Source organism: Seriola aureovittata, chromosome 22, assembly GCF_021018895.1.
Source record: "Seriola aureovittata isolate HTS-2021-v1 ecotype China chromosome 22, ASM2101889v1, whole genome shotgun sequence".
NCBI classification, from domain to species: domain Eukaryota; kingdom Metazoa; phylum Chordata; class Actinopteri; order Carangiformes; family Carangidae; genus Seriola; species Seriola aureovittata.
Window position 1 is genome coordinate 6,543,109 of NC_079385.1, and position 26,654 is coordinate 6,569,762.

Sequence of the window (26,654 nt, forward strand, 5' to 3'; positions counted from 1 at the left end):
CGGTTTTATTTTTGATGTTCTTTTATGCAAAAGTCTGACAACCTCAGACAAGCTAACATGATCGCTGCAGGGAAATAACTATAGACTGATGTCTGTCATCTCTGTTGAATAAATACTGAACAGCGTGGACTTTCAATTTAAAATGGATTTTGTTATTTATTTATTTGAAGACACGGTTACACAATCAACACAGCTAAGAGAAAGCTGACGCCCTCATTCTCCCGAACACGTGTCTCTTTCAGTCTCTTTCGCCCGCCAGTCGTTTGGATTCCTCGCAGCGGTAGGCACTTCCTATATGTCTTTGGCCCTCGTCTGTCTGGATGGGCTTGGTTTCCTGTTCAGGAGCCAGACATGCTATAGAATTTCCCATAAGGCTCTATGGGAACCAGGCAGGACCTCATTTAACCCCTCAGACCTCACAGCGCTCTGAGAACAGACAGAAACATGTGGGATTTAGGTCATCGCTGTTCTGTTTGCTTTTGACACAAACCTGTAACACTGACAATGATTTAGCATTTCTAGCTTAATAATAACACATTTACTCAACAAAACACCAACTATATATGTGGCCTGTAATAATACATCAACCATAGCTTAAAGGTGCTACATGTTGCACTTTAGATCATTACTAGATTAATGTTGAGCCACTGCTGTCACTTTCATGTGACAAACTGACATAACAGCAGCAGAAAGCTCTCCACCCACTTTCCTCATGACGTCTTTCTCTGTACGTCACTAAGTCTGGACACTGACCAGTGTGACATGAGTTTTTCCACCAGGAGCACTTCTTCATCTCTTTGCCAGTGTTTCACCTTCTCAGACTGAATTGTTTGCTACTCTGGGTGGGTTATATGCTTGCAGCACAGTGCTTGACCTGCTGCTAGCTATCAGGTTCTACCTCTGGAGCCATGATGGGAACTGTGAGTCACTTCCCTCCATTCAGTTGATTTTGTTGTTTCAGCTTCTGCATGTTTACTGTGTTATAAACAGGCAAGGCTCAGGTCTTAGCCTCAATGCTTCAGTCAAGTCTGTTAACAACATCAGAGTACACACACAGATTTAATGTAATATGACATACCATGAATAATGATACATCTAGGTCAGTGTTTCTCAGACCTTTTCACACCGAGGACGAAACCATTAAAATGAAACTCACAGATCACCTAAATCTGCACTACAAGTCTCAGTTGTGGCGACTACATTACCAGTAAAACTTAACACTCGCCTGTTGTGTTCAGTATGTCGGAGGTTTCATTTGATATTCTTTTAATTGACCCAGTCTTAAGCCACGCTCCGTGATCTTATCTATTGTCTGTGTTTGATATATATATTGAATAGGCTGCTAACTGCTGAAATTTAGCCCAAGGCTAACCATTAGCTTCATCCACATTTCACTGATCATTTTTAACGTAAATTATAAAACCTAACCCTGTAAACTGGTCTAGCCAGGTGAGTACACTGTGTCATAAAATGGTCAGTTACGTTGAAGTCCAACAACACTGCAAAAAAGCTAGGCTAATAGGTATTTCTGGTACAGGCTTTATAGGTCTGGTATTGGCATGTTGGCTAATCTGAGCAAACTTTTAGATACAGTATTTCTGTGTAACTGATATTACGCATTTTTGTGACTTTATTAGCCTTTTCGCTCATGCTAGTGCCACAGTACGTTTTAGCTTGTAACAGAAGAACATTTAACATGCTGTGTTTACTTCTTGTTTTACATCTGAAATGTTAGCCTGTGACATGTTGATGTTAGCGTAGCAGTAACCTAAGTATAGAAATGTTAAACTGACCCACGAAGAGATATTTCTGAGGTTTGCTAACATTAGCAACCATTACTACTGGTTATACCAGACCAAGTAACACTGTAGTACAAAGACACACTGTTAACTATGAAAATAGAAAAAGTAAATCCTTTAGTTTTAAAACAGTCTGTGACATAGCTTGAGAAGGCTAATGGACATATTTAAATTTTGACACAATGCCTTCAAGCTGTTAATGCTATTTTACTGTGACGTTTACTTGCAGCTGTTAGCCAGTATAGCTACAGTATAGCCAGTACTCTGTTGATCTGACTTTATCAGCTGGAAAAAGTAAAGATATTGTCTACTCTGCCCTCTGAGCTCATTTCAGAGACTAATGGATTTAGTTGCAATAGAAAGCTTCATATGTGGTTTTCAACAAGTATATTCATGTAATTACCCATCAAAGTGACAACATTGTTTACTGGACCACAATAACCATTAAAAGTTGCCCTTCTTTTGAACATTTGAACCTACTTTAATGGTTTTGGTACCGATCACTCATGCTCAGTTTGGCTTTATTTGTTTTCTTGCTGTTGGTTCTCTTGTTCGTATTTGGTGAGGGTTGCATCATTTTAAAAGCTCGTTGGGATTTCTTTGTTCCACCCAAACAATTTGTGTTTCTTTTTCAGTGGTTTTGTTTGTGTGTGAAAGTGCACTAAACCTAAAACCTTATAAACACAGCATTGAACTGTTTCCTTAGACCTTACAAATTGTCACGTTTAGATGAAAGTGTTCTACAAATTCCGACCTTGAGTCATGCAGCTAACTTACGGAATATTAACATCTGCGGCCTGTACACCCCTAGAGAGGACGTGAAGTTTAGATCAACAACTACAAACCGATTTCCATGTCATTTTAAAGTGAGATTTCAACCTTTACTTGAAGTTTACTTAAACCTACATTTAAACTGACATCACAAGAGCAAAACATAGAGTTTTGTCTTCTTTCATGATGGCACATCAGCATTCCTGGTACCAGTGAAATGGATCATGATGAGTGGAAACTGTGGACTGAATCATTTTGCATCTCAGACACTGAGCTCTGACATTTCACCATACACTACAGCTGCTGATTAATGAGTTTGTCTGCAAAGATGCCCCATTTCCCATAACCTTATAGAATACACCTCATAAATCTGTGCATCAGATGAGTTAAAGGTCCCATACACTTTTCCGGTGGTTTTAAGAACCAGAAACCATCTCAGTATAGTTTTACATCTCCTGTCTCTGGTTTTACCCTGGAGCTCTAGAAAAAACAGGTCGGAAAACCTGCAAGGTTGGATGGTGGATTCAGGTGGGCGGGGCTTGAGTCATAGCTGAGAGTGGCGACTGCTTTGTTGTAACATCACAAAGTTACAGAAGTCCTGACAGCTAATTTTAAGGTTCAGTTCCTGAATACAGGTTGTGTGCATTTCTCTGTGGACTGAGCGCTTTGATACTTTCACAGTATGTATATAGAACGTAGACCTTTATAATCAAAGAAGACATGGAAATTTCACTTATATAATATAATACGTGCCTTTTAAATAAGACAAAGAGCTCCACCTACAGAAACATCATCCACAGAAAATCAATATAGGAGGACGTCAGAGTGAGGATGTTTGATTGACAGGTGATTGCTCTGAACTGTAGTGAAGAAAGTAATTTTGTAGCCAAGATAGAGTGTAGATAGAAATAAATGGAGGTCTTACAGGTCACTTATTCACACCCTTTCCTATGTTACGAAATCACACCTCATTGTTACCTAGTTATCTAAAAGTTAAAGTGAATTTATGTGACATGTTTTGTGCTGATGGGCTCCACTGCGTCATTTCCCCTCAGTTGGTGTCTACAGTCTTCAGTGTAATCACTCGATGCGAGTGAAGTGATGTAGTTCAAAGCTGCCCTTGGCAATGTTTTCACCCAGGGACCATTTACTATCCCGCCTGTGTGCAAGTGTGACATTCCTGTGGGATTCTGAGCAGCCACTGCCATCTTTGACAGCTTGCTCTGTAATTAGCCACACGCTCCCTCAACAAGTGTCGTTTCTCCCACAGATCAAAGTTGAAAACCAGCAGGACTTCCAGGACATCACCAGCGTGGTGGCTCTGGCTGGGACCTACGCCACCACCGAGCCCTACGTTCAGTCCAAGTACGACATCCGCATCCAGAAGATCGGCAACAACTACAAGGCTTACATGTAAGATATTTAACGGCACCAGCATCATACACTTCAGGGTAGTATGTAGGGTTCAACCAGTGCAATTGATGACAGATACCATTTTAATGTAGTGAAGCTCACAATAAAACTGATGTTTTGAGCCAATATCATAGGGTTTCGCCATTTTTGCATCACAAGTTTTATTTTTTCTTCCTTTTAGAGGAAAGTCCTGCGAAAAAGCATCTAAAGCTTCATTAGACAGAACAATACTCACTAATAGACCTTTTCAACCAGACTCTTTGTTTTTGTGTTTCCACTGCACAGAAGATCTGTGAAGATTGGGCAAATAAGTCCAATAATGGATTACAAAGATGTTTCATGTGTGATTTTCACATGCCCCATCAGAGAGTACTGTTCCCAGAGCAGGGGCTGTTTCTGGCACTAGGAACTGTGTTTGGTCCCTCATTCCTGGGGTCAAAACAGGAAAGGTTCCTGGGTCCTTCAAATGATTCCTGGACCACAACCAGCTCTAGAAGTGGCTACAATACACTCTAAAACTAACTAACTTTATTTAACCAGCATTTAACAACAGAGGTCTCATCGAAATTCAGGCAAAGACAGGCAGCAATAACAAGGAGATACAGGAATGGATAAAGTGCCATAGAACTGGGACAGTCACTTTGTGCAGGTGCATTTAAAAGCCATAAATCAGGGTTTCACAACTTTTCCCTCGAAACTGTCTGTAGGCGGAGCATCAGGCCAGTCTCAAAATAATAGTAATAATGGGTAATATGTTGCTACAGCTGATACTAGACAGAAAGGAATGAATAAAATTGGTTGCAGTGTTTTGTGTGTGCCTGTAAATTATTTTTCTTTAAAACTTTTACTTCATTATCTTTAACCCAGTTTCCTAATGTTGGTTAATTAAAAACCCTTGTAAATGTGGCAGGAAGCCTCATCTGCTGGGAAAACATCAGCTGCTACAATGCAACACGCAATGCCACATCACTTAAAACAACTACAGAGCTAAATGGAAAAATAGGTCTCACTTTGTTCTACTGTTAAGTGAAATGAGTGTGATTACTTCACTAAAACCTACATTTAGCCTCTTCTCTTGTGTATTAAGAATAAAGATGAGTCGTGGTGCCACTGACTTCTATTGAAAAGGGTTCAGTTCGCAGCCATCAGCGCTCATCAGTTAGCATCAGGGTATAACACTTGGCTATGGTACGTTGAGCTATTCAGAAGAGTTATGTTTAATGATAAGCTTTTATAGATATTTCCCAGAGTGCTTTGCAGATAGAGAAATAAGAATTGTTTGTTTCCAGGCAACAAGGTCTGCACTCATGTCACGGTCTCCTTCCTTTTTCAAACCCTCACACCCATTTGGAATGATGAGCCCTTTCTCTATAAATTCAGCCGAGCATGTAGCAACAAAGAATATTAACTTTCAAGTCTCTGTATCTAAACAGTTATCCGAACAGAGTAGCCCAGCCTAATCTCATCTCGTTTCCCCAGCCTCACCATGAAAAGCACGTCTTTAACGAACATAATGTAGGTGTGGACGACAATCACCGTCACTGATGGAGTGACGATAGTTTCTCCCGTGAAGTTTTCTATTCAGCTGCAAAAGAAAAAGTTGTGAGTCACTAACTCCTGGGGGAATTTGTAGTTTTGTGTATGGACGGAGGATGATTCATTTCCTGATGATTGTCTTTGGTTTTCAGGAGAACGTCCATTTCTGGCAACTGGAAGGCGAACACAGGTTCTGCCATGTTGGAACAGATCGCAATGACGGACCGGTGAGATGACTCAGTGATATGATGAGAAAATACAGACCTGGCTTTTGTGTATTTTATACCTTCAAAGACTAAATCTTGCATCTCTCTTTTACACAAACTGGCAGTTTTTATTTCTAATTACTGACAATGCAAATGTCCTATATATTTGTAACTATAAGTCCTTTGAAGTTCAACCCATCCTTCATGATACCCCAAGAGCACATTAGGTCTTTAATTATCAGCTTATAAATTATTTGTGTCCCTGTGTTCCAGATACCGGCTGTGGGTGGACTCCTGTGCTGAGATGTTTGGTGGCCTTGACATCTGTGCAGTGAAGGCTGTTCACGGAAAAGACGGCAACGACTATATCATCGAGGTCAGTTTTTTTTCACCATAGACAGCGGAGACTTTAAGGAAACAGTTTTGAGAAAAAGGGGGCGGCAACCGTCAGTGTATTTGGGAACCCCGGCCAGTCACCTGCATGACCAGATTTCATGGTAAAACGCCGTTTCAGTGTAAACATTAGCTTTGATTCAGTCTCCTTCCCTGCTGATACTGTTTTTCATGTCACGATGATGAAAGTCAACAGGGAAGGGTGTAGCCAGACTTGATTGCACATGATCGTCGGAGCCTTGAAAGAATGATTAGTCCGTAGACCAAACAGGCAGCGGGATGAAAACATCAGGAGTCAACAGTTGACTCACTGCGTCTGCTAACAGTCTGTTTATTTCAGTCTGCTGGTAAAGTTTGGCATTGGACTTGTAGCTTGCCGTTAATAGACCAATGAAATTGCTGTGGCATGACTAGACACAACCAGATTAGGTAAAGCTTTACTGTCAATGGCAGGGATGAACATGGCAGAAACACAATCCACAATTCAGTTCCCAGTATGGCCACACATGCTAAATATGTATGCTTTCACTGTGAGCTGCTCTCTATTCACAGTGGCTAAACTGATGACTGTGTGATGTGAAAGGTGTCGCTCATAGTAATGGCCACACAGAATTATCTGTGGTTACTCTGACCTCCAGGGGGCTTGTTAGCGTCTTTTAGCTTATTGTTTTGGTTTGACGGCCCAGAGCTGTACTGTTTTGGCTCACTCTCTTATCAGTGTTTTTTCCAGCAGCAGGCAGCTTCCTCCATCAAAATAGCTGAAAAATAAGAAAGTAAGTTTCATTTATAGAGCACCTTTTGAAATCTCGATTACAAGTGGCTGTCCAGTTAAAAACATTTAAGAAATACATAAGAACAGGAGATGATAGAAAAACGATAAAAGAAAAATAATGAAAACAATAAAAGTTTCACAGGGGGGTAATCACACATTTTAAAGTGCACCATGTGGTAAAGTGCATATGAAATAGGCAAAGGCATGGTCTCCTTTGGTTTTTACATAAATAATCTTGTTGCATTGCATCATGGTCTATTCTTTCCTACCGTGGATGTAGCACAGACTGTATATAAAGAGAAATGAGCTTTTGATGAGTGACTGTTTGCTAACAGGTGAGCTAAGGAGGTGATAATATGTCGCTTTTGTGTTTACAGCTTGTTTTTGCTGCCCCCAAGTGGCCAAAAGAACAGGTTTGATTTAAAATTGGGGGGGGGGGGGTTTACATCTGTATATTTTAAGCAGCTCGATAACAAAGTAGAAAAACATTACCCATTGGTCTCAATCTGTCTTTGGTGGTGAAGGTATCATCCCTCAGAAAGAAGAGCAGCAGCGGTTTTGCCACAGTATTCAACAAACATACAGCGAAAAAAATCATGATGAATAAAGCAAATGTCAGTTTCTACACCTACAGGAGCTGAAAATAGACCAGAGCGCAATCCAGCAACAAGACGGCTTTCTCTCAAATAGAAGAGCTCTCACTCTACTATCACTATTGTTGTCACTTTCTCCCCTGGCTCGTTAAAATCCTCTGGCAGGTTTGGTCATGCTGCATGGGGGACTTTGTAAAACAGGAAATCATTAATTGGATGAAGATCAGGCAGGTTGAGAGAATAGTAGAAAGGTGAACATCGCCTGAGAAAGTCCTCACACAGGAATAACTGCTGATAAAGAGAGAAGCAGGAGATTAAACGTTGTATCATCTGTAATCAGTTTTGTTTTTAGACCGACTTCTTGTGTCTTCAGATCTTAGGAAACAGGCCGGTCTGGCACGTCTGACATGCCCATTTTTAGGCTGAGAGCATGACATCACACTTCTCTCTATCTGCACGCTGGGTGAGGTCAGTAGTGAGAAAATAAGCCGCTTTTTTAAACTCAAACTATCTCAGGAAATATCTTCCAGCTCCCCAGAGATGTGTAGTCTCGGAGCTGGACTGTGACACAGAGAAACCAGTGACATAGTCGAGTAACAATGTTCCCCGACGAGCTACACTTCCTCCTCCACGTCCTCTCCGTCTGACTGTCCCTCTTTCACCCCTCAGCATGATGGAATTTAATTAACTGCGACAGGGAAGAGCTGTCGGCCCATCACAGTGGGATCCTGTTTTTCTATTCCAGACAAAGACATCAGCCATGACACCTCTCCCTAATGAAAAGTAATGAGCTGCTCCCAGGCACTTCATCAACAGTTTACTGCATGAAGCAAACTCCAGCTTTGTGGCTCTTCACTGTAAACGTGTGCAGACAGTGGAGGGTGATGTGACATGATATCCCACAACAGCACCACACAGCAGGCACAGCCTAATGTCAAATGACACGACAGTAATTACACAACACGACTATATGACACGATGTGACGTGACGATAGAAAATCGACATGACATGACTTAAAATGGCAAAATGCCACACTACAAGAGTTTAATTTGTCCAATGTTTCCAGTAACTGTTATATTAGCCAACCTGCAAAGCTAAAATTATTCCCTTTGGCCTCAGTTTTACTTTGTGTTCGGTGCTAATTAGCAAAAGTTAGCATTTTAAGGTGCAAAGCTAAGATGTTGAACATCGTAAACATGCTGCTAAACACCAAGAGGTTAGTTTTGTCATTGTGAGCATGTTAGCATGCTAATTTTAGCATTTTTTGGACCATCTGAATGGGAAGAACAGGAAAAACACCTCTTATTGTGGTCACACATTATTCCAAGGTGGTTAGCCCTAGCGTAAATTAGCTTTGTAGTAGTTTGTTACCAAGTGAAGCCAGATACAAACAGTGTACAGTTCCTATAAAATGAACTGAATAAGTATATTAAGTAAGTATTAATATTAGGTTTTATTATAATTACTTGTGTGTTTTCAGCCATTCTGCCAACAGTTTATTGAGATGTCTGTAGGTCTTTTCACCGAGTGGCAGGTGTGGTAAGTATCAGAAATTGATATCTCCACCTTGGACTAACGAGTCAGAGACTGACATGAACTTTATTTTGCTTTTGATATTTCAAGTACATTTTGCTGTTAAGAAATGTTGCATTGCTACTATGCTATGCAGGATTTTTACTTGTAATAGACTATTTTTATACTGCAGTATTTCTACTTTTACTGCAGTAAATACTGCATACTCACTACTACTTCTTCCTCTAGTATTGCATATCAGAATATGATTTGTGATAATATATGTCACATTGTACTGTATTATAGCTCAGCCCTGCATGATATCACATGTCATAACAAAACCCATACAATACAACAACACATCACAGCAATAGTCACATGACAGGACGTGACACACTGACATTTTAGTTAACAGGAAGGAAATTAGTAGCCTTGTTATTAAATGATAAACTAACATGCATTCACATGATGATGAGGCTTTTTTTATTTCATGCAGCCTTTAAAAAGAGATAACACACACACACACACACACACACACACACACAAAACATGAGTTCACTCAATAACCTGCCGTGTATTTATTGGACAAAATAACAGCTGTTTGAATTCTTAGACAGAGAGGTGTATAAGGACACACAGCATCAGGATACTGAATCAGATAAACTTTTTTTAAGCTTTGAGTGAATCATGAAAATCCTTAAGCTCACAACAGGGAGGAGTAGAAACACTGCTATCTTAAAGCTAAAGTTGTTTTTCCAGAAAAACGTCACCCTCGGCCCATCCCACCGCGACTGCACCATAATTTTCAATGAGCACATTTCACATGTTGTGCCGTCTGAACTTTCCCGTACAGCGGGGCACATTGTCCAGACAGAACACTGTGCAGCTCAATAAAAGTGCAGAATAACACCTCTGTGTTCCACTGGCTGAAAAGGCCAGTGGCAGCTCCAGTCTTCTGTTAGATGACTCTGTATCCTAATAAATCAGCAGGGTGGATCCCGCCTCTGCTCGCCACCACACGCCGTTTGAAGTGGGCCTGGCGGTCGTTTGCCAGGACTCTGCTCAGTCCCCTGCGGTAATGACTCAACTGGCCAAAACACCGTGCCACGCCCCACCTCGCCACCAATCCTAGCCAAGACGCTGGCTACACAGAAAAGGAAGGGCTTTAAAGAGTTCTCTGGTATGTGGTTCTTTGTAGAACAGTATGAACCCAACAAGTGAGATCTCAAACTGCTCTTGCACACTAAACTCTTGCACATGAAAACACAGTGTAGATTTCAAATGTTTTTGGTTTTTTTCAACATAAAACCAAATAAAACATGAGGCTAAGACATCGTCATTTAACTAATGCCTACTACACACTAGAAGACTTTGAAAAGACTATTAAAAGACTAAGTCTGACACCCTGTCACATCTAAAGACAACACCTTACATCAAACGATCGAGATGACGGGAGCGCACCACAACTCTAGCAAAACTCGCATGATGTTATTCTGACCTCGGAAATGTGTCTGTGACAGTGAAATTGCTTGAAAAGAGGTTTGGTGTGAGGCCGACATGAGGAGAACTGATTGAGACTTGGATGGAGGTTGGTTTTGCTAAGTTTTACCCAAACCTATGACATGTTTGGTATGTTAGAACAATGTATGTTGGTAATTGGTAGAACAGTATACTGTATTGTAGAATTTCATTGCAATTCTTTAAAAACACCAGACAGTTTGGTTTCACATTTAACTTGACAAGGAAAGAGGCTTTAAGAGTGACAACTACATCATCCAGGACCAGCTTCCACACAGTGGGGAAGTACTACACAATTCATGTGCTAGTAGTAACCTATGTTAACCTAATAATGATATGCTCCTTGGCTTTGGCTCGGTTACTGCAGATAGTAAGGTAGTTAGCTGGACATGCTAACATTTGCAGTATATGTTGGAACAGATAAACATACTGTTTAAAACACTAAAAAACAACATGGCTCTAAAAACTTTCAAAGCTGATTACAGCTCTTCACACACTGCCATGCGTGTGAAGAAACCCAAAGCTTTATGTCATGACAAGTTGCATTTGGCTGTGATTGGACAACGCCCCTCTGGGGAGGGGTGTGGCAAACTGTGGATTGGACAGTTGGTTTTAGAGCTGAAACAATTGAAACAGGAAATATTCTTAGTTCCAGCTTCTTATATGTAAAGATCTACAGATTTTTTTATATTTTATATTAAGTTAAATTGACAATATTTGGGTCTTAGAGTTTTAGTTAGTCAAAGCAAGTCATCTGAGGGCGTGAGCTCGGGCTCTTAGAGTCTGTGATTGGATTTTCCACTATTTTTTAACATTTCACAGAATACATAACCAATTAGTTGAATGAAAAAATAAATGGCAGATTAATTGATAATATAAATCATGATTGGTTGCAGCTCCAGGAGGTTCGGCATCATCCCAAATTGTTCCTGATGGTGTTAAACAAGCCGAGGCCCAAGAACAGCTGGTGATATATGGAAACTGTGTGTGTAACACCATCAACAGCAGGCCCCTTTAAATACATGACCACCATTGTGCCACATAATTTAATTTTAACAAAACCTCACCACCTTGATTTGTGTGTTTTTCTGTTTGTGAGCAGGGTTAAACTGATGCCCCTAATAAAAGCAACTTCCAACCACAGAGAGGGGGAAACCCGTTCAGTGAGCTGGTGCAGTGTTTGTTTGGAGTGGGAGTTCTGCACACTCTGTGCAGCACATGACTGGACTCTGCTTAGTGTACACTGTGTACAAGAGGATCAGCACAGGCATGCACGCTCTGCGCCGTTTTTACAGCCAGTGGCTGGGGCGTGGTGCTGCAGCCTCATCCACCACTCCAGGCATCTGCATCCAAACCAGCAGTACCAGCAGCCACACTCCTCTGCTCCTGTTTGTTTTGGTCCTCAGGGAGGAGGATGGCGGCTTTCCAAGCCCCATGTGCTCTGTGGCTCTGCAGCACACATGTACGTGCATGTGAGCTCAAGTGGTGGGAAAGTTGTTGTTTTTTTTCTTTGAGGTTAATTATTTGTGTGGCAGTGGATGTGGTCCGTGCCCCTCCATGTCATGCCGGGGGCAACATAATATTTATAGATGGAGTCACATTTTATCTGCTGCTCAATGGAAATTCTAAATTTGGTTCCTTTTTGCTCAACAGAGGCAGAGAAAAATATCATTTTTAAAGATAAGATATGAGCTGAAATATACCCTGTCACTTTATCTTCAGGTTTCAGTGGAGAGTAGGTCAGAGACTTTTAACATTTTGTCTCATGTTCCCTTAAAATGTAGCAATACCTCATCTCAGGCTGCACATGCAGAGTAAACAACTTTCTCCTTTTACTGTTACTTGATTCATGTGATTTACCATCAGCACGAAGAACAAAAAGGAAACGTGAGAGAAAAATTCTGTCCTTTCTACAGGGTCTCAACCTCCTGATAAAAACTTAAACAACAGCAGTTGTTGCAGCTCCATTGGAGGGTGTAGCAGGACAGATGAGGACAAGGGACTTTCTGAAGAGTATAGGAGTGCAAAGTCAGTGTCGTGCTCAATGCATCTGGCAATAAATAGTGTTTATGGCCAGCAGAGTGTTGTGTAGCTTACAGCTCACCGTGGGGAACACTTCTGTATATGTGATCTCTGTAAAATGACTCATCACTGCTGGCAAAACACCACTGAGTCCATTACCACCGTCATCACTGGGGCTCTGAACCGGTCTCGTCTTCATGATAAGAGATACTATACTGCCACCTGGTGGAGGAGTCATGACGTTTAACCAGGACGCTGATCAGCTGTTCTATTATCTTTCTCTGTAGGTGATGGACAGCTCTATGCCTCTGATTGGTGAGCATGTGGAGGAGGATAAACAGCTGATCACAGAGCTGGTCATCAACAAGATGGCCCAAGTGCTGCTGGGAGTTTCCACACCTCAGCCTTCCTCCGTCAAGGTACCACACCACATCGCTGTCAGACAAACCTCCTTCACATAGGCACCACTACTGCCGCTGTAACTACTGCTACTGCTTTCTATAGCACTGTTTGTCCTGCACCTGCTGCTGTAGTCAAGCAACTAATATAATTAAACAGTAGCTCTAACCATTACCGCTGATATTACTAGTATTATAACTATAAACGCAACTGCCGCAACTAATTCTCCTGTTGATACTAAAAAATCTTTCTACTACCTCTATAAAAAACTAAATGTTATTTTCCACCAATGTTTCCATTACTAATACCATCACTCATTTTACTACTGTTACTACTGCTAATGCAAACATCATCTTCTTACTACTGACATGGCTGCTACTGTTACTGTAACGACAGGTGAGTGCTGCAACTACAAGCCAAACCCCACACTTTCACCTGTAGTAACAATGATAATACTACTACTGCTGTTGTCAATGGAACTACTAACACTACTACTAATAATAATGATAATAAACTTTATTTGTACAGCACCTTTCATACAAGAAATGCTGCAACAGTAAAGAAATTACATGAACCAAGTGCTTCAACAGACATAAGAGGAACATTTGTGTAAAATGAGATGGAATAGTAATAAAATAATAACATTTTATTAATATGAAAGATTGAAATAAATAAATCAAGAAAGTTTTTCTTAAAAAACAACTATTAAATAGCTCCTCTGCTCTGAGGCAAGCATCTCTGCAGAACCTCTTTTCCTGATGGACACAAATGCAGCACAGGTTCTGATTACACCGAGGTCAGTCTCTTCCAGCTGCTCCACAACATTTTCTCTACAGGTGCAATCTCACTGAGATTTCCATTTCAATTTCAGAGCTAGTTAAAGGCTAAAGTGAAGAGATAAGTTTTTGGCTTTCTTTTAAAAATACTTAGTGAACCGGCTATCTACTGTATAGGTGGTATTTTCCGCACTGCGTACTACCCTGTACATACATTCATTTTAATTCATTATATTTATGTACTTTTTACTCCAACAAAAAGGTAAATGCAATACAGACGGGTTTGTTACAACATATAGATCCTCATGTTGGAAAATGTTGTAGAAAATTCTTTTAAATAAATAATAATTAAATAAATAATTACTGCTACCTCACAGCTGCATTTGAATTTGAAGGAATTATAGTTAAAGTAGTACTAACAGCAGCGGCACAAGTGTGTTGTTGGACATTATGGTTTTAAAATACATGTTAAGCAGTTTAAACCTCCTCCGTGTTCATGTGTCTCACTTTATTTCTCTCTGTATCAACAGACCACACAGCCCAGACGAGGTAAGAAAACACTTCACCACTACAGGAGTTCACTTCTGTGGTGATGAAGCACAGTGAAATAATTCATTGTACATGGTATGTGTGCGTGTGTGTGTGTGTGTGTGTGTGTGTGTGTGTGTGTGTGTGTGTGTGTGTGCGTGCATATTGCAGGAGGACACCGCTCTGCTTCCGCTTCTCCATCTCAGTCAGCCCAGGGCTCACCTCAGCGAGCCCGCTCAGCCACCACCTCGCCCAGCCAGGCCTTCCAGCCAGGTCCCATCCCCGCCTCCTCCGGGCCTGGAGCTCAGAAACAGTCACCACAGCTAAAGTGAGTCCGGACTAAAGATCAGCCGATGTCATGCATTGTGTATTAGATGTCAGCATTAGATATTCATGTGTTTGTTTACCTGATATTTTAAGGTAAAAAATAGATGAATTATATTATATCCTGTTATATATGTTTCAGTGATCTCATCTGAAAGTTTAATGCCCCATGCTGCTGCTAGATGGAGACATGGAGCCAGCTGATACGCTTCAGTCTCCTTTTTAATTGCAGACAAAACTGCATTGATTTTGGTTTGAAGAACATTCATAAATGTTACATTTCAGATTGGGGCTTTTCTTTACATCTAACCTTTCATCTACAGTAAACTAAACCGCTCCTCCGTTTACTGCACAGCAAATCCCAGTCGCTGACCAACACCTTCACAGAGACCTTACGAGGAAACCTGACCGACGACGAGGCCAAAGCTGAGACCATCCGCAGCCTCCGACAGTCCTTCGCCAGCCTCTTCTCCGACTAACAACTTGCCCAGAAGCTTCTCCTTCCTGTCGGTTGTCAGGTGTGAAAACACAAAAAAAAAAAACCTGACTGGTTCATCTGAGTCTCCTTCCTCCTCCGAGCCTCAGCTTCCTGGTCTTTCTCTTTCCTTCTCCCGGTGCAATCCGCTGTCCTCAAGTCAACAATATGTTTATCACTAGAAAGGCCAACTGGTTTTCAGAGTGTTTGTCTTCCTTACAGGAGAGAGTAAGACGTGTTGGACATCAGACGCAGACGCAGAGTCAAACCAAACCCCATTCAGATTTCTGTAACTTTTACTCCACTTTATGATCTACTCTGTTTCCTCCTCCTCTAAGATCATATAAAGACATACTCTACACCAGGTCCATATACGCTTTAGTTTAGCCATTATTTTTTTAAAGGTGCTATATGTACGTTTTTTGCTATAGCTACATAGCCAACATTAGCATTAACAGCTGTTTACTCACCAGTCTAGAAGAAACGTTGCGAGTTCAACATCAAACTTCATTCCTTTACTTGCCAAAAGCTGTCTCCAGCGGCGGCAAGCAACACCAACTTGAACTTTTAATTTTGGTAGCCTGCCTGTCCCGTCTTGTAATACCACTCTGCGATAGAGAGTCACTGTAGCGGCCAGTTCAGCATGAGAGGATGAAGAAGTCACACTGCACAGAGTGTGTATAGCATCCATTATCACCACCACCACCCACTCCCAGCAACAACAAAAAAAATAAAACATTGGATGGCAGAGAAAACCTACATATAGCACCTTTCACATGCTTCTGTAGCTGTCTCCTTATTCCCATAATTCTTTGTGTTTTCATTTAACAGCACTGCAGGGTTCATGTTAGAGGAAAGTTGATGCTGTAATTTGGTTTCAAGTCGAAAACGAGGTAAAAAGCATCAATACAAACGTGTGAGTCGCCCCTCGAGTTCAGATCAGCCAGTTTGGCCTTTCCAGTGGTGAATCTAGCTGGTACTGCTTCGTATGTAGTTGTACGGTGTTTGTACAACCAGTGAAACAGTTTGTTATCTGTCCGTGTTTAATTTATTTATATATTCATTTTAAATTTATTTTGATAAGTCTAAGTGACGCGCAGCTTCCAAACTGTTTGCAGATGTTGACAGCAATATTCTGATCTGAAACGGTTCCTGTGAACTCATGAGAAATGTTCTGAATCCACTCGGTTCACCAGCGATCCTCCGAGCATCTTTGCCAGCAGCCACAGTTCTCAGACGTCCGTGTGCTGTAGACACATATTGGCTCTCGTAGTGACTCCTCTACCTTGGCCTAACATTACCAAAGTGCTTTTTAATAAAACATTTTGAAAAAAAAGTCCCCTCTGCACTGGGTCAAGAAAAGCATCACACAGCGAACCCGCCCTGCTGTACTGGCTTACAGCCGTCGTCTTCCATCACAGTTCAGATCTTCCCCTGCAATTGTTCTGTTTCTTGATGTTTCGTGCTTTGTGAGTGGCACTGTGGAGTATTTTTGTGGGGGATTTGTCAAATCTGAATCACTGCTGTGTGTTTAAAGGCAAACGGTGCGGATGTGATGTTCTAAGATGTTTCATGTGCTTCAGTTTCCTCAGAGACAGAAAAGATTTGGTTGTTTAACGTCACATCTTATCTCTTTACTCTCCTTTATTCTCTACAGCCAGTGTCAGCTGGGATTATAGACATTTATCATCATCCTTTTTTTCAGCTTGTGGTCACACGGTGTGTTTGTTATACCTTCATTGGTACGCTTCCAACATGTGCTCCATGTGAGTGAACATACATAGAGTCAAACTGGTGTTTTCTAATAGAAAACCAACACAAGCTCATGATGTTAACTATTCTACAAAGAGAGCAGAAACAATGGATGCTGTCATTTCTTTATGATTTCCTGGAAAGGATGATGATGTTTGATAGTGAAAATATAGATTATGTAGGTGCCCAGAACCAGGAAGTCTTACTGTTAATAAACAGTTGACTGAGCAGGAATTGAACTGTTCTAAAGATGTAATGTGCATACACTATATTGTAGCCTTCAATGAAACAAATATTGTTTTTCAGTCATTCAGAGTTAATGACTGACACAAATCCATTTTAATTTATGTAAATATTAATTTATATGATAGAAAACCTATTATCCATACTTGTTGTTTTGATCAAAGAAGTGGAAGCTACCTGTTTGTTGTAATTATTTGCAAGTGTTCACTCTGTCAGTTCTCCTTATAATTAGCACTAAATTACATCTTTAAGAGGAAAAACAACAATGTGAAATTAAATGGACCTGTTAAGTTAATTGTCAGCAAGGTTCCTGCAGAATTCTTGCAGCCTTGATGTGACAGTTGCTTACAGGAGGACATCGGCTGTTTATGTTGCTTTTCATGCAGAGCACAATCACAATCTTATAATCTATAAATTGGTCCTATTGTAGGAAATTAACAAGATGTGTGGTAGTTGGCTCCAAAATTATCTGTGCTACAAATACAAAGACAAGATATACAGTGATTGACTGCAGTGTGAATATCTGTGAGCAGTATGCAGTAGTTTAAATGGACCTGTCTGGATTCCAAAGTTTTTATTGTTCTTTTAATAATAATAATAATAATAATAATAATAATAATGATAATAATGATAAAAGCCTCCATTTAAGAGTAAAATCTATTCAAATGCATGACGCTGTACAAAATTTATAGTTGTGTGTGCGGGTGTGTGTGTATGTGTGTGTAAAGTTGTAAATTTTCCATTACGATTAGTTATAATACGACCACAAAAACAGAGCTGCCCATTTCTGCAATAATTATTATTATATAAGTATAAGTATATATATAAGTTTTAACTCATTTTGATTTTAAACTTAGAAGCTCAACACTGTAAGAGAAACTATTACAATTACTACTACTATTATTTATTTTACCTTATTTATTTTACCTTATTTATTTTGCCTTTCTTTCGGACGTTGCCTTCCAGTCTCACTGGCAGTAACATCAAAAACTAACATTGTTTGTTCATTGCACTGAAACAGCTTAGTGTGTGTAGGTGTGACAAAACACACACTACAGTGCTCCTAACCGTACAACTGTATAACTGTACAAAGCACTGATCAGAGTTGTAGTTTAACTTCTACTAACAGCGGCTCTTCAGCAAAATAATAAGAATAATCTGGTAAGAATGAGGGCCAGTATGCTCTGTGCATTAAATAATATAAAACTGTCAAATATTATAGTGTCAAATGCTCCTTGCTTTTAACCACTGTATGCTGTAAGCTAGTTAACCACACATGCTAACATGCTAACATCGGCAGCTCATGTTCGAGCAGATGAACAGACTGTTTCATCCATTCCTCACACTTCAGCTTTGTTGTTTGTATTTGAGCCGCATCAAAATGGAGAGAAGGGTTAGCCAACGGTCTGTTAGTCTGCTCACCTTCAAACATGAGGAAGTCTGTGCCAGTGATATTGTCCTTTATTGCCTTTTAAATTTGCCAAACTGTTTGGAGAAGTAAACCTCTGATCTGCAGTCAGCTTCATCCCTGAGTTACTGCAGTGTTACTGAGCACTTTCTGTGTCAAAATGGACCAAATTAGCATTTTGTTGTGACGGTTTACATCATATTGTTTTATTTTGTTGTAAAGATGCCGAACACTCGGTGTGAAAATACTGCAGTGTGATAAGCCATAACCAAACCATGAGGATTTACTGTCCCTTATGTGCCGCGCAATAATGGCTGTGACGTCACCGATAAACTGACATATGAACTTGGATCACTGTGTGTTGACTTTAAAGATGAGCTGGCCTGTCCTGCCCCTCAGAGGCACACAGCAGTAATCAACAGAAGTCATACGGGAGGAAAGATAAACTTTGATGTCGCTTCTCTCACTTTTACCAGACTTTGGCTTTAAAATGCAGTTTAGGATCTAGTCGATGCTCATCTCTTGGGTCAGATTATAAACAATGACCAGATGTCAAATGATTTTTGAAGTATACATTTGCATTTACATTTTTTTTATTTTAGGAACAGACAAAGAGTCTCATTCAGCTGCTATAAACTAGTAGCTTAACACACCTGTATTTTTTTTATTTGACTCAATTTGAACTGAGCTGCAAACTTTACTAGTAACTACCTCAAGTTCAGCAGTCCTCTGCAGAAAATATAGAGTGGTAGTACTGGAAAAGATTTTGTGAAATGAGCAAAATGTAACTAAGAGCTTATCAGTTTGATACATGTACTGTAGAGAACCAACAGTGTAGTGTGTGTGACATCAACCTGAGGAAGTCTAGATTCCCTGCAAAACCCAAACATCTGCATGTGACAACTAACACAGTAATGATGTAAGAGCTACTCAGTCACTCAGTCATGCCCAAATTATTTGCCTCTTTAAGTATTAGTATCCACTTAATGGAATTGAATTAAATGCATATAACTACTCATTCTGGAGAAAAATTGGCATTTCCCACGTTATACCAAGCATCAGCGTCTGGGACTGAAAAATGAAGCCAACACTGAACTGACAGAAACTGCTGTTCCTCTAATGACCACTTGAGTCTTGCTCCAAAAGTGAGTCAATCCCCATAGACTCCCATGTTAAACAGTTTGGTCTCTATTGCTAATTCCCTCCTTCATAACAACTGTACAGGGGGTGAATTTTAAAATAATTCACCTGTCTAAATTTTATTAAGGCTTAAAGTTGTACACAATTGAGGGCGTGGCCACTTTGAGTGACAGGTGGGTGAGCGTATGCTTGCCACAGACTGGCTCCACACACGCCCCACCTCTTTGCCCATTTTTGGATTAGCCGGGAGTCAGGCGCTGCCAAGATGGCAACGGCAAAGCAGCCCACTCTGAGCTTTAAAACTACTCTTCAGAAACCTATGGGTGACGTCACAGAGGCTACACCCATCTTTATATACAGTATATGCAGTATATACATCATGGATGGATAACCTACTAAGCTAAGTAGGCAACTGCTCCAGGAGCACTGCCTGGTCTGTGGTAACAGTTTTGACCATATTATTAGTAAATAACTTTCTTCATTTATATCAAGTCAGTTAAAAATGTAATTTTTGCAGTATGCCTCAGCAGAGCACAATATAACCTGAAATGCTAATTTTCAAAGAGTCTTATGTTTACGTTTACCTTTTATTATTTCAGACAATATTGTGCTTACTGCATGTATGTGTATACATGTTCCTAAATACATTTTGTTTAAAAATTCCACACTGTCCAAAATGATGAGGATAGTTTGATGTCAGTTTTCTTAATTAGGATCGAATTAATGCCACACATAGTGTATGCTCATCTGTTTGATCAGAGTGAATGAAACCAGATCTTAGATGAGCTCATTTTTCCATCAGCTGTGATTTGCTATACTAGCTTTTCATGTATGTATTCATTTTTATGTAGATAAATATAGATATAGATAAATAATAAACCTTGGGGGGTGGGATAGTTGGATATTTTTGTCCCAGAGCCCCAGAGCAGATTAATCCAGCCCTGGTTCAGTGTTTTTTCTTTTCACCATAAGCACTAGAGGAACAGTTCAAAGATCATTTGTTATTATGATGATAATGAGGCTTAAAGAGAAGTGTCTTTTAATGTTGTTTTTTTGATTGGCAGCTTTCTCAGCCAATCACAGCCTCAGCTCCTCAGAATGGTTCTATCAAACTCTATTGTTGATGTCACAGACACTCCATCAGCAGTCTCTTACAGTTTGTGCTCATTTCACAAACCTTTGTGAGACGAGTTGCATCACTTCAGCCCGTCTGTTCTTTTACTACATGATTTCACTTAAACACAACATTTTGTGTGGAGAAAATGCAATTCTCTGCTGCGTTTAACTTTGTCTTTTCTTTTGGTTATGACATGGTTGAGTCGCTGGCTCAGCTTTGGGTGCATTGAACTGATACACAGCCTAACACTGAATTGAATATGCAGCCATTAATATAGCTAATACTGCAAGGAAATCCAGTCCACTTTAAATGTGGTATTTGTAAATGTGAGAAATATTGTCATTGCATGGGTTTATTTGCTGATCTCTCAGTCCACTGTGTCCCTCCCTCTCTGCTGAATGGTGGGTGGTATTGTATGGTACTTTTAACTGTATTGACGTTCTGTATATTGGTGTAAATGTGGCATGAAAACCGACCCCTCTTGTGTGCCTCAGGTGTGTAAATTTGGTTACGTGATCTTAATGTCTGGCTGCTTATTTGTGAGAAGTGTGATGCATCTCATGTGTTTCTGTAATTTATAAGTATTAAGATTATTTTTGTTTTCTGTACTTATGTTCTTTTGTCTGAAAATCAAGATTTCTGTTATTAAAAGTAACAACTTTTATTATACCTGCGGCTGTGCATTCCACTGTCTATCAGTCACGGAGCTGCACATGGGAGGGTTTGACTGCTTTTCTCCATTTATGGTCACGGCAAGAGAAGTCCTGGCTCTTATTCTACTTTTAAAAAGTCCTCTTTGACACACGCAACTTTCAGAAAATGTAGTGATAATCCCAAAATCCCTTCATCTTGGATTACTACCGTATTTTATTCCTCTTGGCATGAAGCTGCGGGTGTTAAAATCCGACTGGCAGCACACAGCCACAGAGAGGGAAACCTGCTGGACCGCAGCACAGCCTTTCATCTGCTGCCCACTTCTGAGCCTTCAAATTAATTGTGTTAAGCACTAACGTTACAGGAGTAATATGAAACACATTCAGTCATGAATATGTCACTGCACACACACGCACACTTCATTACTTTTCAAACAATGGCATCATCACTCGGACATTTCTCCGAATATTTCATGTCAGTTTAACATCATTTTTATAAACCGGCATGAAGGGATTTTTCGGCCTGTGTAAACACAACACTGAGATTGTCACATCTAAAGTCGATATGGTGAATGTGTTAGCAAACAGGTGCTAATTTACACATCCAGCAGATATGGAGTAATATTAGCATTAATTTGGACTTGTTGACCAATATTCTCTCTCCTTTTAGTTCTGTCTTGCACTCCAGGAACTCCCGGGGGAAATATCTGGGTCTGTAGCAGCTAAATGCTCCACAATGTTCTCCTTGCTAACTTTGTCTTCCATTTTGTTCTGGGCAGGTAGCGTACAGGTTTTGTTTTTCTGATAATAGCTGCCTGGTGCTGGAGGCAAGGTTCATGAATAGTGAGAGTGAACCACAACAGTTAAGTCACAGGGCCACAGCACCAAAATAATGAGCTGAAAGACGCTAAAATGCTAAACAGGACTGAGGGGAAGTGCAGCTCCTTATTTCGGACACATCCAAAGTGAATAAGTATGGGTGGGTGCGGCTCAGGAGGTTGTGGGTTCGATTCCCATCTCCTCCAATCCGCATGTCGCAGTGTCCTTGGGCAAGATGCTGACCCTCAAACTATAGCATTGTTGTGTGAATGTTTGTATATGGTAAAAAAGAAAAAAAAAGCGCTACTGTGTGTGTGGAGAACAAAGCGCTGTGTGAATAAGTGAATGTGGCTTCCATTGTAAAGCTCTAAATAAAAGCTCTATATATCAGTGCAGTCCATTTACCATTTATCCAGGCAAAATGATAAATGTCCAAGACTCAATATCTGTAATGGGTGAGGTTTGGACCCAAAAGCAGCACCGACTAGGACCGATGATTGGTAATGACTTTTATTGTTATTAGATGCAGGTAAATAAACACAGTTCAATTCAAAAGGGGAATGGCAGTCTTTGAGGGGCTTGGGGAAAATCCGAGGGCCCAGAATAAAGCTGTGGATGAGGCAGCCGTACCTGGCAGAGGGTAGGTCGGAACCAGGCAGAGGACCGAAAAACCAGCAGGTGAGTAACCCAGGAACACTCACGATGGTCGAGATGAGGACTCTGTCCCAGCGATGATCAATGGGGAAACGAGGAGAACTCACACGCTGCAGCAGTGGAGGTGGAGGACTCAGAGCAGCCCCGAGAACAGGCAGACGAAGACCAGGAAGAGGCAAGGCAGAATCGTGGTCAAAAACAGAAGGGCTGAAGTAATTACCAGGGCAGAGACGAGGCGGGTAGGTCGGGAGCAGGCAGGGTCGGAACCGGGAGATCAGATGAAGAGTAAACGCTGGAAAGTCTTTCATGGGAACAAAGAACAATCTGGCAGTGAGTGTGGAGGAGAGTGGAGCTTTTAACCAGGCTTGATTGCTGAAGAGCTGCAGCTGAGTGAACAGGTGAATGAAGTGACTGACGAGGTGGGTGTGGCTGGCAGATGGGGTGAGCAAGGGAGTGATGAGTGGAAAACAACTGAAGGCAGGTATGTATGGAGAACAAACCATGACAATATCATTACAGTTAACAGTTATTAAGAGTCTGATATTTGTCTGATGTTTGTGTAGAGAGAAAAGTAGAGATTTACATCCAGCAGAAATCTAATGTTCCACAGTTAATCTGCAAAAAAGGCTCCGGTCTTTTACTGAGAAAATAAAGTGATGACAAGCTTAATAAAAGACTGTTTTGTTGAGACTAACAGCACCACAGCTTGTACAGGACAGAATGTGAAGCTTGCAGCCTGCAGACCACCCTGAATACATTCAGCAGCAAGAGAGAGATAAACTACAGTATGACATAACATTACATTATTCTTCTCATGGAAATCCTCCCACCTTCAACTTATGTCACTCTAATACAATTCACCACCATATTCACTAAGAATTGTCCTCATACTGTACATGTCAGTTTCTATTATCCTTACAAAGTGACTAAGCTCTCTTCCTGTGAGTATTCAGGTTCAGTATTGTCCCACATCAGTCGACCTCTGACTCTCTGTGACACCTTAAACGCTGAAACTGCCCCACAGTTTGTGCCGTGCTTCACATTTGTTCCCCAGTCTTAGACATGTGTTGCATACCAGACCACTGGCAGCCTGATGGTAATCTGCTGCCAGTGTGATTTCTTGCATTCTTAACATGGAATTTCAAATCTCTCATCTGCCGCAAGTCCCTGCCTGCCTGCAGCCCCCATGCCAGTCAGAAACCAACAGCTCTGTGATTGTCCAGGTCAACAGTGTTTGTATAAATCTGCTTTGAGAAAAGGAAATCGTGAAGTTTATGTCCTAATTCTTTGTCATGTAGTTATGTTTTAGGTAGAAACCTAGACAGTTGTCACACACTCCTATAATAAATATATTAAACCAGTAGGGGGCGTTATCCTCCCAAACAAAACATCTCCTTCCACATATCCATCCTCCTTCTTCCTTCTAACATGATCCTTAATCCCATAGAAAATGTAAGTATGAATGTGTGTGTGAATGGGTGAATGTGGCTTGTAGTGGAAAGGGCTTTGAGAGGTTGATAAGACTAGAAAAGCTCAGTGCAGTCCATTTACCATCACATCAGTGTGATTGTGCGATTCACCTTTACACCATGCATTTCATGTCACTGTTGAGCAGTTTTATGGCTCAGTAAATGTAAGTTAATAGCTGCATTTTTATAAGACAGGACACAACACAAACATCCATAAATAATATGAATCCCAGAGAAATGTTGAAGCTTTAAAATTATATTTTTTATTAACAATGGAAAATATGAAATATGAAAATATGATTATGTGTAGCCTAATGTGAAAAGAGTCGCTTGATGGGACAAACCCACTAAGTATTATCATCCAACTCTGCAGTTCTACTCAGTGTCTTAGTGTCCTTCAGCTCCCATCAACCTCATTCCAGCAGCAGGCAGCTTTTCAGTTTTCAGCAAAAACAGCTCTGATAACCCCACTGATCACTTCCTGCCCAGCAGCGAACAGCGCACACAGAGTTAGCAAGCATCCAAAAAACCAAAGGCCGGTGGTAACCAGACCCAGTTATTCATCAGGTGGCCACACACAACTGTAAATAAATGCTAATGTAGCTCCGTGTCTGCTCTGTTTGTAAAACAGCAGTTGTGTGCTAATGCATTAGCCAAATCAATTCTTCTGCTCTCCACTGAGCAAAATTAGATGTATTAGTGCAGCTTTAATCCAACAATACCAGGGTTGGACTGGATGAACTTTTCCAGGTGGATGTGAAAAGGAAGCATACAAGAGGATGTTGCTTAGCAACGAGGAGCACACCGAAAAATAAAAAATAATCACAAAAATAATTAAATTTCATATTAAATGTTGTTGAAATACAATAGCTTCACTTTTGTATGAAGCGCTGGCACTGCTGTGATGCAGCCGCCTTAGGGTCGCAGGTTATCACAAAAACAACTCACAAACAACAAACACTGTGTGGATTTCAGAAGAACGAAGTTGATATCAGACCCACTCTTGAATTCTGTGAAGGCTTCTCTCGTTGTTTTACAAAGTCGTACTTCCTTCAGAGGAATTATGTTGTCTGATAAAAGCTGGTGTTTCATCTCTACGCTGCAAGTATAAGGTGTAACTGTACAGGATCGTTGCAGTTTTTAAAGTGGCAGCTCTATAATTTATCTTCACTCCATTTTATGCAGTTCAGTGTGTAAGTCTCAGCATGTATCAGAGGTTTCATCACAGGGTGTGTGTGGGTGTGGGTCTGTGTGTATGTGTGTGTAAGAAACCTTTTTTTCCCTCTCAGAACTGCCTACTCTACAGCAACGCCTTGGTCACCATAGTGAGTGTCTTTAAACAAGGAAGGTCCTTGGTTGTCATGGCAACAGAAGGATAGAGAGAGAAACAGAGAGATGGAAATCCTCTACTTTGGTTCACAGTTTGTCATACTTCTATGCCGACATGTTTATGTTCACATGAAGAGAGTATAACACACACACACACACACACACACACACACACACATACCCACAGAGAGAGAGAGACAGAGAGACATAGTAATAAAATCCGCATTGAAAAAGAACTTAACAGCAGTTTGTCTTTATAGAAAACCGTGTGTTGGTACGTGGGGTTGATCTCACTGTTTACAGTTTTCAGTGGTACTGTCTCTGTCTTAAAGAAAATAGTTCCAGGTGAATTCCTTTCATTTCCAAGATCCAAAACTGTCTACATGGCAAGATGCCACCACTGGTTCTTTTTTACGAGCTAAGAACAGTAAAAACTCTCTGCATGTAGATTTAAGAGGGGATTCTCCACAGCTCATATTGTTTTTACCACGAGAAATACCTCAGTAGCATTAAGGCCACTTATGAACAGCTTGTATACTGCAGTATTTCACATTTCAAAACATATTGTACTACAAACCACTTCATTATACTTCTGTAGCATTGTTTATAAATGTTAATTTCGTTTGTTAAAGTCCATTGAAGCCATTTAACATAAAAACTAACTCAAAAAAATGAACCATGGGCTCATCCAGTCATCATCAAGTTCCGTATTTTTGATAAATATTCGTATACTACTACTTTCTTGAGTCAGTCATTTGAGAAGATTAACACCAGTCTTATATCTGTCCATTAAATATGAATAAATGTTAGCTTAACTAAGAATGGAAACTAAGCTAACTGCCAGCTGGCTCTAGATTCATATTTAGTACCGATAAGTGAGCCTATTTCTCAAAATGTCAAACTATCCCTTTAAAATCAAAAGGTTTTATCTTCAGGAATAGATAGATAGATAGATAGATAGATAGATAGATAGATAGATAGATAGATAGATAGATAGATAGATAGATAGATAGATAGATAGATAGATAGATA

General features: G+C 40.4%; 1 protein-coding gene across 4 annotated transcripts in view; it reads left to right on the forward strand.

Moving 5' to 3' along the window:
- LOC130163805 (synapsin-3-like) overlaps nucleotides 1-21,367 on the forward strand; it is a 115,583-nt gene extending 94,216 nt beyond the window's left edge. For 3 of the 4 annotated variants that reach the window (XM_056368197.1, XM_056368196.1, XM_056368199.1), the window contains 7 exons: nucleotides 3,841-3,983; nucleotides 5,672-5,746; nucleotides 5,999-6,101; nucleotides 12,824-12,955; nucleotides 14,242-14,260; nucleotides 14,411-14,567; nucleotides 14,919-21,367. In XM_056368197.1, the coding sequence (XP_056224172.1) occupies nucleotides 3,841-3,983; nucleotides 5,672-5,746; nucleotides 5,999-6,101; nucleotides 12,824-12,955; nucleotides 14,242-14,260; nucleotides 14,411-14,567; nucleotides 14,919-15,042 (753 nt within the window). In that variant the 3' untranslated portion in view covers nucleotides 15,043-21,367. The remainder of the gene's footprint in view (nucleotides 1-3,840; nucleotides 3,984-5,671; nucleotides 5,747-5,998; nucleotides 6,102-12,823; nucleotides 12,956-14,241; nucleotides 14,261-14,410; nucleotides 14,568-14,918) is intronic. The other variant, XM_056368198.1, reaches the window with a different exon arrangement.
- The last annotated feature ends 5,287 nt before the right edge of the window (nucleotides 21,368-26,654 follow it).